Source organism: Capra hircus, chromosome 9, assembly GCF_001704415.2.
Source record: "Capra hircus breed San Clemente chromosome 9, ASM170441v1, whole genome shotgun sequence".
Classification (NCBI taxonomy): domain Eukaryota; kingdom Metazoa; phylum Chordata; class Mammalia; order Artiodactyla; family Bovidae; genus Capra; species Capra hircus.
In genome coordinates, this window is record NC_030816.1 from 89762950 (window position 1) to 89777249 (window position 14300).

General features: G+C 51.9%; 1 protein-coding gene across 14 annotated transcripts in view; it reads left to right on the forward strand.

Annotated features, from left to right (window-relative positions):
• Positions 1-14300, forward strand: part of AFDN (afadin, adherens junction formation factor) — a 111690-nt gene that overhangs the window by 44937 nt on the left and 52453 nt on the right. For 12 of the 14 annotated variants that reach the window (XM_018053469.1, XM_018053478.1, XM_018053473.1 and 9 more), the window contains exons 7-10: positions 4271-4382; positions 5674-5841; positions 8347-8391; positions 13573-13667. In XM_018053469.1, the coding sequence (XP_017908958.1) occupies positions 4271-4382; positions 5674-5841; positions 8347-8391; positions 13573-13667 (420 nt within the window). The remainder of the gene's footprint in view (positions 1-4270; positions 4383-5673; positions 5842-8346; positions 8392-13572; positions 13668-14300) is intronic. The other 2 variants (XM_018053476.1, XM_018053477.1) reach the window with 1 other exon arrangement.

Consider the following 14300-nt stretch of genomic DNA (forward strand, 5'->3'; position numbering starts at 1 on the left):
TTTTTTAACTCCTACAGTAAAACTGCTGTGAGCATACGTTGTAGGTCTTCTCGTAGAAGTACTTCTCTTCTTGAGTAAAGACTCAGGAGACGGCTCAGTCCCACAGGAGGCACGTGTGTGCTTGTCCAGCGTGGCTGTACCACTTACAGCTCCCCACACGTAGACGAGAGATCCCGTTGACGTGTCCTGTGTGGCTGTACCACTTACAGCTCCCCACACGTAGACGAGCGATCCCGTTGCGCTCTCTGCACTCATCTCTCGTTTGGTCGATTGTCTTCCCTGTTCGTCATTCTGATGTGTGTTGTTGTATCTCACTGTGGAAAACTCTTACATTTCCGTGATGATCTGTATATATATTAAGTCCCACGTGTGATACATAGGCTGTGGATGTTTTTTCCCAGTCTGTGGCTTGGCTTGCCTTTTCATTTTTTAAAGTGGTATCTTCAAGTGATTAAAATTGTTAAAGTCTAACCTGGTAATTCTATTTTAGCATTCTATACTTTTTAAATACCAGTATTTTATTTTAGGAGTGTCATAGCTTTAGGTCTTACATTGGGGCTGTATGTTCCGTTTCAAGGTAATGTCTGTGTATGGTATGATGTTAGAGTCACTTCTATGCCCACACCCAGGTGACCCAGTGCCATTTGTTACAAAGGCTTTCTTTTTTCCCTCTCTGCTTTGGTACCTTTGTGGAAGATCAGTTGGCCATATATATTTTTGGTTCTAATTCTGGAATCTGGTGTTTCATTTACATATCTTTTTGCCAATATCAAGCTATATTGATTACTGTAGGTTATCATAAATCTTTTAAAATCATATAAAGTCGCTATTGCACTTTTTCCTTTTGCTTTAATAAATTGCTTTGGTTATTCCAGCTTATTTGCATTTACACGTAAGTTTTAGAATCAGCTTATCAGTTTCTACATAAAACCTGCTGGAATTGTGGGTGGGTTTGCACTGACTGTGTAGACGACTCAGAACCCTAGCAGTGTTCAGTCTTTCAAGCTATGAGCTGAGTGCTGTCTGCTCTGAGCTCTCAGCGGTGCTGGTAGTGTTGTTACAGAGGGAGTTAAATAAGAGGCCTTGCTTGAGTTTTATGGCTTTTTCTTTTTGTTGTAAAGCTGAGAATTTATATTCTGTTGGAAAAACCGTTTGCTAGATCTATAATTTTATGAGTAAAGCCCAATTTTCAGCTGAAAATAGATGAGAAGACAGATGTTTTTATCCCATTGAGATGACAATAAAGGAATAGAAATCCCTGTGTAAATGCACAAGAACAAAGGGCACGAGAGAAGAGATGGCAGTAGTTGTGAACGCAGTCCTCTCATCCAAGTACTAACCAGGTCCGCCCCTGCTTAGCTTCCGAGACCAGGTGTTTTCAGGCTGGTGTGGCCGTAGATATGAATGCAAGACCTGAAGGAGGCGTGTGTGACTTGCTGGGCCGGAAGCCACCTGCAGAGGGCCCTGCGTCCCAGCCCAGAGGACCAGGAGTACGGGGCTCCAGCACTCGCTGGCAGCATTGAAAACCGTCTCAGGACAGGCTGTCCCGAGAGTTGTTTCCGGGAGTAGCCTCCACCAGCCTGCCTGCCCCGTTCTGGCTGCCCTGTCCCTCCCCTCCTGAAGGCCCTGGTCATACTGCAGGGTTGGGGTCCTGGCATAGCAAGGGCTTCACTATAAGCAGGAGGATGGAGGGAGGCTGTGCCCTGAGTCCCGACAGCCAGAAGATGAGCGATTCCTTCCAGACGGCGCCGTCTCTCAGGGAGGAGCAGCCTGTATGAACTCTGACCTGTGGACGTCCTGGCTCACTAGCAGGCACCCTCACCAGAACCACCTGCTCTCCCTGGGCTCACCATCAGTGTGAGAGGACGACCCGGACTCAACAGATGCTGGAAAATGCCTTTAAAGTGAAAGACAGACCAACCCAAGCAGATGAGAGAACCTGAGATAAAAGAGACAAAGCAGATGGAAGTATTCAAAAGCTGAGACTTGAGACAGAAGGGCTGGGCTGGTGCTTCGGGGAATGGACCAGAGTGCTGTGGGAGGAACGTGTAGAGAAGGGCCAGGGGCCAAGTGTTAGCGGGAGGGCTGAGAGGGGGTGCGGAGGACATCTGCAGAGGGCAGAGAGACGGGAGATGGGGAGATTCAAGGTCTCTTGACGGAGGGCCAGGCACAGAAAGCGGTAGGAAATGGAGAGAGAGGTTGTCCAAGAAATAACACTAGTGTGTCTCCCAGACCTGAAGGATTTGGGTTTTTTGGGTCTGTTTTCCTCATACTTGCAGTTAATAACCACTGTGGAAAGTGTCTGAGGATGAAAACAGCAAAGCAGTGGTGTGAATAGAGGCTGCGCTGCCGAACAGGGGCCTGACCCTTTCCCACCTGGGCCTCTGAGGCTGTGCGCCCGAGGCTGCAGCTCGGCCACCGCCGCCTGACTCTTGGCGCTGAGGCCCAGGGGTCTGCCGGGGGGGCGCTTGTCCTGTGTGTAGGTCTGTTCAGTGATTCTCAGTTCCTTGAAGCTGCGTTTGAGAGACTGTGTGGTAGGAGACTTCATACTGTGTATTTTCCTTTCCTTAATTTCCGCCTGATTTTATTGATGAAAGTGAGAAAATGAAAGAGCACCTTAGTCAGAGTCATGAAGTTATAAAATACTTACTTTGGGCTTTTTCTGATAGTCTCTTTGAAATCACTTGATGATTCTTTTGAGGGTCACGTAGTTTGGGGGTTTTGTTCTAAATACTGTGTTCTTGAGCATTTTTTTCTTTTCTTCCCTGCTAGTTTAGGGCAAAATGAGTGAGGGGTTGATAATTGTTTTTATCCTTGAGATGGAAAGCCTTTGCTTTCTTGCCCTCTCACTGATCATGTGATACGAAGCTCTTTCTGTCTCTTCAGTGAGTTATTCAGTGCATAGGTGGGTTCCGGCTCTTTGTTAGGTACTGTGCTGACTGTGTTGGATGCTGTGTTAGGTCAAAGCTGAGACCTGCCTTCAGAAGAGTTCACAGAAAAGGGAGACAGGCCGAGAATGAGAGATGCAGGCATGTGGCTGGCGCCGAGCGCCGAGGTCGGGGAAGGCTCCCTGGGGGAGCCGTCCCCGAGCTGAGGGGTGAGGGGGCCGCTCGCTGGACCCCGAAGTTGGGAGGGGCGTTGCAGGCGCAGTGCCGTGTGGGGTCTCGTGGCCTGGCAGAGAATCCGGAGACGTTCCGAGGGACTTGCTCTCTGAGGCTGCATGGCAGGGTGTGAGACCGAGGAGACGAGTGCAGGTCAGACCCTGGAGCAGCGTGCGTTCCAAGCCCAGGATGCAACGTTTAGTACAAGACACTGTGAGGAAACACCAGTCACTTTAGCGTAAGGGTGTGTCGTATTAATAATAAATGTCTTTTTAGGGTAATTTGTAGCAGTGTAGAGAGAAGTTATATGGTTCTGTAGACGTCCAAGCCACTTGGTATATGCGCATATGATGTAATTGGGCATAATGTCTGTTATAAGATTATTGAATATAACTCAAGTTTGAAAATAATCTCCAAGTGCCAGTAAAGCTTTGTTTCTGTAGTTGTGTATTGGTTGGTGTTGAGAGATGGGCTAGAACTCAGCAGGGCATTGGAGACTGGGCCCTGGTCACTGGCTCTTTTCTCTCTGTCGTGGAGTTTTTTTTCCAATGATTAAGAAAATTGCTTGCCGTTAAAATGGAATAAAAAGTAATACAGCGCTACAGATGTGTGAGTATCGTGCGTGCAGCATCTTAAAAGCCCTCGTTCAGTGAATGGCCGTGTGCTGCATCTAAACTATCTGATTATAACTTAATCAGAAAATGAATTTTGTACGAGGAAAGGAAAGCTGGTCTCTTCTGCTGCTGCTCTGTGGTTTTCCTGCAGAGGACGTGCTAGATGGAACTGTCTTCTTAACACCCGTGTGACAGTGGAAGGGAGGCTGTGGGCCGGCGGGTCTGTGGTGATGCAGTCCTCTTTCTCTAAGAACCTCCTCACAGGTCGAGCACCGCAGGCAGCCTGCCGACAGAGCGTGTCGGGGAGCAGACCCGACTAGCGTTCGGGGCGGACAGAGGGCCAGGCCAGTAACGGCGGTCTGGTCAGCTGGCCGAGGTTTCTACTGGAAGCTGTTCCCTCACTTGTACCCCTGTTTTTCAGGACTGTTTATAGTGTTTGAACAATTCAGTTCTACAGTGACTTTTTTTTTATTTCCTCAAAAACAGAACATTCTTTTAAACACCCGCTGATTCACTTTTTGGGTGTAGTCACAGTTAATTCTTATTTCCTCTTAGGTCATGCTTCCTCCTGGAGCCCAGCATTCTGATGAAAAAGGTGCTAAAGAAGTTATCCTTGATGATGACGAGTGTCCTTTACAGATCTTCAGGGAATGGCCGAGTGACAGAGGTAAGGAGAGATTGTGTTTGTTAAGGAATTAGCTCTGGGATACGGGATAGGTTAGGGTCTAACCTGCCGGAAGAGGCAGGTGTGCGTGGCAGTGTCTCTTGAGGACTGTGTGCTGGGCCATCTTCTGCCTCCTCCTGGACTTGCTGGGGGCTCCTAGCTGGTCCCCTCTTCCTGAGGCTGCTCTGTGCCAGGGGGCCTGGCAGGAGGCCTGGCACAGACTGTCACGTGGCAGCAGGGCCACTGTGTCCTGCAGAAGCCAGACCAGAGCGCCTTGTCAGGTCGTGAGGGGCTGTCACCTGTTGGCACCTGGTTCTTTCCCTGCTGACCAGACGGACTGGTGACGTTTGGACAGGCTTGTCGTAATAGGGAAGATAACCTTCAACCCTGAATACTGTCTAATCCTTTAGTCATTTTGTATAAGGAATCCAGACTTTCCACTGCTCAGGCAGTTTCTCCTGATTATTTCAGAGTGGTGAGGGCATAAAGGTGGCATTTTTGATGAGAGAACAGTTTTCTTGCTTTCAGAAATGCTACTTAAGCTCACTGTTGCTCAGTGGAGGGCCTTGGCATTGTCGAAGACGTGAAAACTTCCTGCCAGTTAACCCTGACATATTTGAATGTAGATTGGTACTTTCGAATGTACACTTGCTTCGTACATTTTCTGGACAGTATGAAGTTAAACTTAATTAAAGTCAAGTTGCTCTTAATTGTGACCTGATTCAGTTGAATTAAGAGTGTACGTGCCTGTGTGCTCGCGTGAGCTGTGTCACCACATGTGCGTGCGGCCATATCGGTCACAGGGCCGCTTGCCAGTAGAAGCGTTTATTCTGAAATAGGTTGTTTTTCAAGCGTATAGCGTGTTTGCATAAGTGTTAATTTGAAATGCTTTGGGGAAATTGCTTACAAGAGTTTTCAAGAACACAAAGTTAAATTGCGTGAGCTTCTCTTAATTATGCCTTGGGCAATGGTATGCGATGCTGAGTTGCTTCAGTTGTGTCCACCTCTTTGCACCCCTATGGACTGTAGTCCCCCAGGCTCCGCTGTCCAAGGGATTCTCCAGGCAAGGGTACTGGAGTGGGTTGCTGTTTCCTCCTCCAGGGGACCTTCCCAGCCCAGGGCTCAAACCAGGTTTCCTGTGTCTCCCGTATTGGCAGGTGGATTCTTGACCACTGGAGCCACCTTGGGAGATGTTAAATTGCATTTTCCTGATGAACCTTGGGCAGTTGATGGTCGATCAGCTGTCCATCAACATTCACTTGAGTCGGTTGATAATTTAGTGTTTCTGTTCTAGGGATTTTAGTCTTTCAGTTGAAGAGGAGGCCACCAGACCACATCCCAAAGAAAAGTAAGAAGCACACGGATGGGAAGCCCCTGCAGGGGAAGGAGAGAGCCGACGGGTCGGCCTACGGCTCCGCCCTGCCCCCCGAGAAGCTGCCCTACCTCGTGGAGCTGAGCCCAGGTGAGCAGGGCCACGCTGGGCGTGCTGTGCTTTGTGGTGACCCTGACTCGGATAGCCTGTCTTTTGGTTGACATCCTTTTTTTTTTTTTAGTAGCCATCATAAGATGGTATTTATTAAAAAACAAACCCTTAAGATCATAGGATATGTATGCTTATGCATAAGAATAAACCTACCGTGCACAAAAATGGATATTGAAAAACAACATCTTAAGTAGTGAATACAGAGAGGTTTTGAGACGTTTAAATGATCTACTCCCTTATAAAAAAATTTTTTCCCAAAATAAACTTGTAAAATACTTAAGCTACTAAAAATTAGGAAACCGAGACGTGCTTTTCTCAGGACAGACTTTCTAGAGGCAGGTGTGTGTGTGTGTCACACCGTTGCTCAGTGTATGAGCGTCCTAGAGAATATCTGGAAACATAGCTGTCTATCCAGGAAGCCCATGCGTCAGAGGAGGGCTGTGTGCATAGTTTTAAGTGATAATAGACTGAGTGTACATCGGGTCAGCCTTCTAGACTGTGTGTGTGTTTCACTCTCTTAAGCTAAAGCTGTTGTTACAAGTTAGCCATCAGGTAGAGAAATACGCTGACTTTCTTAAAATGTCTTATACACACACATCGTTATATAATGGACTTAATCTGCTTACATACTTGATAAGTGTGTGACACGTGTGTCATTCACCTGAACTGAGTCATTTCTGTTTATTTGGTTAAAATGGTGCCGTGTGACCTGTACCGTAAAATGCTATCAAGAGCAGAGTCGACCTTCCCACCCAGAGTTTCTTTTAAATGAAGCTTAGCAAGTACTCCTAGAAAAGGTTAGCTGAAAGCAAACTGTTATGGAGATAGCCTGTGGGTCCTTGGGCAGGAAGTATGTTTTGCTCTTTGACTCCTGAGTGTTTATTTTTGCTCACAAAATTATGGCTCACTAATGATGGGCCGTGGTCCCTGTGGTCCAGGGCGTCCGCTGGGTGGTGTGCTGTTGATGCAGGTGGATGGCTGCTCTTTCGGCTGACAGTGTAGTTTATAGTCCGTGGCCCTGTGCTGCAGGCAGTAGCTTCTATGTCTGAAGGTTTTTGAAAATCGATCAGCTGTTTGTGGGGAAATGTGAGTATTGCTCTGTCTCCGAGTTCTCTGGCTGAAAAGGTCATGCACACTTCGGTTTGGAAGCCTGGCGTGTCTGCGTCCGGGTGTGGGGGTTGGTGCTCAGCCGTGGGAGCGGTGCGAGGCGGCTGGGAGACGGCCGTTGGTTTTGAAACTTGGTCTTTGGGCATTGGGTCTGTCCTTTAAAAGTTTGCATTATGTGCTGGAAATTAATGATTATTTTCTCCCAAACCAAAATGTTTGAAGATAGTATTAGCCCATAGAGACTTCATACACAGCAGCTGACATAGAATAGTTTTGAAATGAAGAACAGCAAGTTGACTTGGGTGGTAGCAGAGATAGGATGACGAGTGCTCCCCGAGTGCTTCCTAGGTGGCAGACACTGTTCTGGGCCTTGGAGGTGGAGCGGCAGCAAGTCAGATTCAACCCCCGACCTTGGGACTCAGGTTTCGGCGAGAAGTGCTGTTTTGACTGCTTACCTCACACTTAGCGTCTCCCAGGTTGTAAACTGCATAGAACTGTTTCACAGGTGTAGAGGGATGGATGGGGAGGTCCTGCGCGGATGCCAGCTGTGTCCTGCTTGCCACCGGACACTGGCAGCGTGCATCACGCACGGCCCCCGCCACCTCCAGTCAAGGTTGCGGAGCTGCCGCCCATGCCTGGGCAGCGGGTGCAGAGGGGCCAGAGGTCTCGCTGCCCTCGTGCGACTCGTGGTCTCAGTCTGAGTGGGCGGGCGTCGTGCCCCCGGGGGTCTGCCGCCCTGCCAGGTGCGGGGCCATGGGGGAGCCTGTCTGCTCATGGAGGCCACACTCAGGGGTCACGGAGGCAGGCCCAGTGCCTGCCACGGGCTTCTCACCCCAGAGCCCCCAGGGCTGCTGGTGTGGCCGCTGCGCGCTGAGCACGGTCTGCACGCGGAGTGAGAGGGTGTTTGCCGCCCGCCGCTGGGTGCTGGCGGGTCGGGGGTGAGGACCGCATCGCTGCGTGTCAGCCAGCACGTGTCCTCGGCGGGGCTGTGGGGAGCTGAGGCCTGCAGGGGTTGTCCAGGCTCCTGAGATGTGGGTGGATGCTTCCACTGTCTTCTGGGGGGACGGGGGTAGCAAGTCACGTTCTTCTCTGGGCAGAAGCAGTCGGCTGCCCAGGCAGGGTGGGGGTCTCGACTAGCAGCTGCCCGCCCTGGCACTCACCTGTTGTCTCAGTGTCTCCCCAACAGCGGGCCGCGGCCTCTCACGCGCGCCGTGTGGAGCACGGCTGTCGTGTCCGCGCCCCGGGCTCGGGTGATGCGCTTTTCCCACGGACAGTCGCCCCTGCAGCTCACCCTCTCTGTCTCTCCCCCACGCCTTCTGCATGGCCTCTGTCCTGCTGCGGCCTTCACCTGGGTGCCGTGCATGTCTCCGACCCCAGGGAGAAGGAACCACTTGGCCTGCTACGGCTATCACACTTCTGAAGGTAACGCTATGCTTCCTACTACTTCCTTAACGAGAGCACTAACCGCCTCACGGGCAGAATAATGGGAACTGACCACATGCGTGATGTGTTCGTTCTTCAATTAATGTAAATAACGTTTCTTAAGAGTTTAATGTCCTTCCATTTTATACGTATCTAGTATTGTTCCATATCCAGAATTCATTTACGAGAAGCTTGTTTTGCAGAAATTTCCAGTTCTTTTGTTCAGGATAAGTTTTAAGTGAGAATTTGAAGTGAAGAAGGGAGAGAGTGGTTTTCTTGACCGTCAGCTCCCCTCTCCCACAAGACAATCAAGAAGAGGGGGTGAGGCAGGGGAGGAGGAGACAGATGGGGAACAGACCACCTGAGATCCAGGCCCAGAGAGAGAGGGCCTGGGCTGAGAGGTGGGGCACAGCGCGTGGGGACGGCCACGTGTGTGATGCCCCAGGACGCTGCAGAGAAGAAGCCCGCTGGCCAGAGGGCGCCACTCACCTCTGGCCCCTGGTGGGGCCCTCACTGGCGTCCGGCCCGGATGCAGGTGTCTTAGCGCTGTCCTCGTTCTCCCGGCTGAAACTCATCTCTTGTCAGCAGAGCTGTGCTTTCTTACTTGGGGCTTGTTTCTCAGTTTTTGTGCAGTAGAGTCTATCTTAGATAGTACATGGAATTATTTCTTTGGCCTGTTTTACTTTATTCTTTTTTCCACTTTTATTTATTTATTTATTTTACTTTTTTACTTTACAATACTGTATTGGTTTTGCCATACATTGACATGAATCCACCACAGGTGTACATGAGTTCCAGCCCTGAACCCCCTCCCACCACCCTCCCCATATCATCTCTCTGGGTCATCCCAGTGCACCAGCCCCAAGCATCCTGCATCCTGTATCGAACCTAGACTAGCGATTCGTTTTATATTTTAAATGTCACTTTTTGCATGTTGAATGTCATAGTCAAATACGTTCTCATATATAAAGCTTACTCACCTTTTAGCATCTTATATTGGTTTGTTGAACTTTGTCCAAACCGATCATACAGGTTTTCATTAGGTATCAGCCAAACTTGGAGTCTGGGGGGTTTGTCCATTTTTAAGGAAAAACAGAAACGAGTGGCACTTACCACCTGTGCTGTGTGCTGCGTTTAGTCGCTCGGTCGTGTCTGGCTCTGTGGGACCCCACGGACTGTAGCCCCCAGGCCCCTCTGTCCATGGGATTCTCCAGGCAGCAACACTGGAGTGGGTTGCCATGCCCTCCTTCAGGGGATCTTCCCAACCCAGAGATCAAACTCAGTATTTATCACCTATTTTGATATAATATATAAATAGAGTCTTAGACATGTTTCAGTTATAATTTTATTCCCGGAAAGGACTCTAATGTCTTCCTATGTTTTTTAATTTCATACTGTAGAATAATGGAACAATAGAGAGAGAAATACATTTCTTTTTTCACCTGGCATATATCAGAAATACGCATGATACAGGCATCAGCTTCCCTAAAGTGCCCTTAGTTTTTATGCCAGTTCTATTTGAGGAGACTTAACGTTTTGGATTTTTTTTTTTTCTAATAGAGTTAGTGAAAATATTCTCTTAATAGTCATGTTTCAGTAAGATTCACATTTCTTTTTTGGTGGTTTCATAACTGTTCTCTTGGTTTGTTGAGTGTGAGCTCTCTGGGCACGTGCCCCTCATCCGCTTCCTCACTGTGCATCTCCGGCGTCCAGCACGGCGCCGGGGCCGTGCTCCCGGTCAGCCCTCCTTAGGTGCGCGAGTCCCCCCACCTCCGTCCGCGGGGGGTGGCCGGCAGGACCCCGGCCCCTTCGTCCAGCCAGCCACCCCGAGGCGGCGGTCGGGGCAGAGGCCGAGCTGGCTGTGTGGACGTGCTGCCGACTGAGAATACAGGCGCCCTTGGACTCGCTCTCAGGTTGTGTTCAGAGTGGTCCCTGGGAGTGCTGGAGAAGGCCGCAGCAGGCCAGCGTGCAGGGCAGAGTGCATAGTGGTGGAGGCGTGCTGGCAGAGTTGGCAAATGAAATTCAGGGTGAATTTCAGAGGAGACACCGGTGAGTCAGGTGTTGGACGTCGGACCGGGTTTTCTGCAGCTTGTTCGGTAGCCCTGAGTGGGTCTCTGACAGGTGTGTGAGCACCGGAGAAGGAAGAAGCTGGGCATCAGGTCGTTTCATCCGCTAAAGGTGGATGCTGCAGGTTTGCTTCTGGGTGGAGGTGGGGTGTCTCAGCTGGGCTTTTTGTGCCTTTTGAATTTTGGACCATGTGATTGTGTTGCACACCTAATTTGACTCGATGGACATGAGTTTGAGCAAACTCCAGAGATGGTGAAGGGCAGGGAAGCCTGGCATGCCATAGTCCATGGGGTCGCAAAGAGTCGGACACGACTGAACAACAACACATTTTTAAGGCAAAAGCGCAAACTGTAAAAAAACTTTGAAAACCTCTGGGGAGAAGCTCTGGTGTGTGTGGTCAGGTTCCTCAAGAGGACTTACCTCTGCCTTTGGGCCACGCCAGAGCTTGAAGGGAGAAGGGTGCTCCCGCCCTGCAGGCAGAAGCAGTGCTTACAGAACCCCTGTTCACAGAAGGGAAACACGGAAGGGTTTGTGTTACACAGCGGTTGCAGTGTGTGTCCGGCCCCTGAGATGACTGCTCTTGCTGAGGAGGGGCGCGCGGACCCGCGAGGACAAGTCGGCTGCTTGCGCATCCCTTGCCTCCATTTCCGTTTCTCCGTACGGCCCCTGGGCTCCCGTCTGTCTCCGGCACCTGTGGCCCCCGTTTCGGGTACACAGGACACACCTGTGAAGTGTCTCTCGTGTTATTCCTGGGGAGCAGTGAGAGAGGAGGGCCTTGGAAAGGTGGCTTCTGCTCGCCCGTCGGCAGGCTTCTGCTCAGGGAAGTGGTGAAAAAGGAGAGGATGGGGAAGTCTGTAGCGCTCCCTTTCTTGCTGCTGCTGCTGAGTCCCTTCAGTCGTGTCCGACTCTGTGCGACCCCATAGATGGCAGCCGACCAGGCTCCCCCTTCCCTGGGACTCTCCAGGCAGAAACACTGGAGGGGTTGCCATTTCCTTCTCCAGTTCCTGAAAGTGAAGTCGCTGAGTCGTGTCCGACTGACAGCGACCCTGTGGACTGCAGCCTGCCAGGCTCTTCCGCCCGTGGGATTCTCCAGGCGAGAGCACTGGAGTGGGGTGCCATTGCCTTCTCCTTTCTTGTTATGCTTCTAAATTCGTGGCTGTAAATGTCCATGTAAAAAAGTTTGTATTATCAGGTTATTAGCTCACAAGATGCCCTTCAGAAGCATTCAGAATTTCAGGAGAAAGCATCTGTGCACTTTTCTGTCACCGCCTAACATGTTTTTCATATTCTTCTTTTTTTTTTTTTTACCATTGTAATTGAGAGAATTGTTCTTGATCACTAATTTGCTTCTTTTGCTTTCTTTGTGATTCATTAGTGTAATTCTGTGTGGCCATATTGCATTATTCTGTTCTCTTCGTTTTTAGTTAGTAGCTACTCACTGTTAACCGGTCCCGGCTTTACCGGATGCGCGCTGTGGACCACGGGCCGTGCTGAGTGCCAGGTGTAAAGAGACCATTTAAGACGCCCTTCCGCGCGGGAGCTTGGGGGTGGGGGGTGAGGAAGCGGCCGCCGCGGGGGCGCAGCAGGGCTGATGATGCCTCTCAGCCGGGACTGACCCCAGGGCTGCCCGAGATGATGAAAGGCAGCAGAGTAACACGTCCCCTGGCAGTTCTGATGGAACTGGTCCATCCAGGAAGGCCCCACACGATGGATGCCCCGTTCTGAGTCAGCACTTGGAGGTGACACAGAATGGCTCAGAGGAAGCTTCCGCTGTGGCCGCCTCCGGCCGGGGTGCCCCGTGTGGGGTCTCTTTGGGGCGAAGCCCGTGGAGCCCGGCTCGGTCTCCTCCTCGCCCGATCTCAGGTTGCTGCGGTGGCCCGCAGAGGAAGCCTGTCACCAGGCTGCTGCTTTTGCGCTCACAAGTCAGCGACCGTCCTGACGGCTTGCCTGCCCATGTTCCCGGGGTTGTGGTCTGTGAGAGTTGGGGCCATCCTGTGTGTGCTCTGGTGTGCCCATCCCTGACCCCTCGGTGAGTGGGTCTGAAGTCAGTGAGCCTCTGGTGTGGCAAGGACCCGCGAGGCTGCTCTCCGGCCCGGGACTGCTTCCTGATGCAATCGTGTCGGGGCTGAAGCCCGTCCCCACCTCTGCGCCTGGGCTGGGGTCAGAGTGGCCTGCGCTAGCCGGGATCTGGGGTTGAGTGTCCGGGCCTCAGTGGGCAGGGGTCTCGGCGCATGTGGTCCCCCTCCCCCTCCTCCTCGACCCCCTGGCCACCCCATCAGGTCAGAGAAGTTCATGCACAGCCAGGGGGAACGTCTCCGCGGTTCCGGGAAGGTTAAAATGACACAGAAAGCTCCAGTCTCCATTTGTGCTTCTGCCCAGTTGCGCTCCGGGGAGGTGGGCGCCTCACCACAGTTCCGACTGGTACTCAGTGCGGTAGCGGCCGGGGAGTGGCGTGGGGCCGCCTCCCCGGGTCTGCCCCTGGGTCCGGGATGGGGCTGCCTCCCCGGGTCTGCCCCTGGGTCCAGGAGAGGGCTCGCATTTCCCTGGGTCTGCCCCTGGGTCCGGGATGGGGCTCGCGTTTCCCTGGGTCTGCCCTTGGGTCCGGGATGGGGCCACCTCCCCGGGTCTGCCCCTGGGTCTGGGAGAGGGCTCGCATTTCTCCGGGTCTGCCCCTGGGTCCAGGTTGGGGCTTGCGTTTCCCCGAGTCTGCTCCTGGGTCAGGGATGGGCCTGCGGGCTGTGTGCTGGGCTTGCGGGGCAATGTCAGTCTGGAGGCACCTTGTCTCCTCCCTGGTCTTCATTCAGGACCCAGTGGGTCCAGGACCCTGTGGCCGGGAAGCGCTGTTTATGCGGTAAGCAGCTTGGCAGGAGCGCTGGTGCTGGTGCCTTGCAGTGTAATAAGCAGAAGCTGATACGCTCGTGTCTTCATCTGCGTTTTGTGCATCCAGCTAGTTAAACTGTAGGATGTAAACCTGGGGAGTTCTTTGAGAAGAAACCCTGGAACTGAGTGGTTCTGAGTGGTTGTCTTTTCAAGGATTGCCCGTTTGCTTGTTTCAAATCACGTGGCGAGAGCCTTGTGATTTGACTTGCAGTGAAGCCTGTTCTCCTCCCGCAGACGGTTCTGACTCCAGAGACAAGCCAAAGCTCTACCGCCTTCAGCTCAGCGTCACCGAGGTCGGGACCGAGAAGTTCGACGACAGCTCCATCCAGGTGCTCGGGCGGTGGGCGGGGCCGGGGTGGGGCCGTAGAGACAGGCGGCGTCTGAGCTCCTGGCTGCGGCGTGAGCGTCGGTCCTCCAGCACCCCCAGGGCCCTGGCCTGCTCGCTTTTCTCCGGGACCCGGGGCTGCTTTTATAGGGTGCTTCAGGAGACAGTACGGGCAGGCGCGTCCCGGGGCCCACACGCAGTGGGAGGCAGGTATCACGCCCGGTCGGCGCGGCGCTCGGGCTGGACTAGGCCAGGTCCTGGGTGTCTGTGCGTGAGGACGTTCGGCCCTTGCCTCTTCGGGCCGAGCTCGGCAGGCTATGCTCTCTCTGCTCTCATTTCTCAGCTGTGGAGCCACGGGGCCGAGGACCCGTGTCCTCCATCCTGCCCACAGCAGAGCACTCCAGCGATCCGCCTAGATAGATCCATTATCATCTCATAAGCATGTGAGATGACCATATGCTTTTTAATGTACCTTGCATCAAGCTTCTGGAAGCTAAAAATGAAATCGGTATTTGACAGTATTTATTACTTTTTTACTATTGAGGGAAGTTCCCTGAAACCACCCAAAATCCAGAGTTTATTAGGTTATATTTATCATGAAAGGGGGACTCCAGAGTCTTAAAATTCAGTTTTAAAT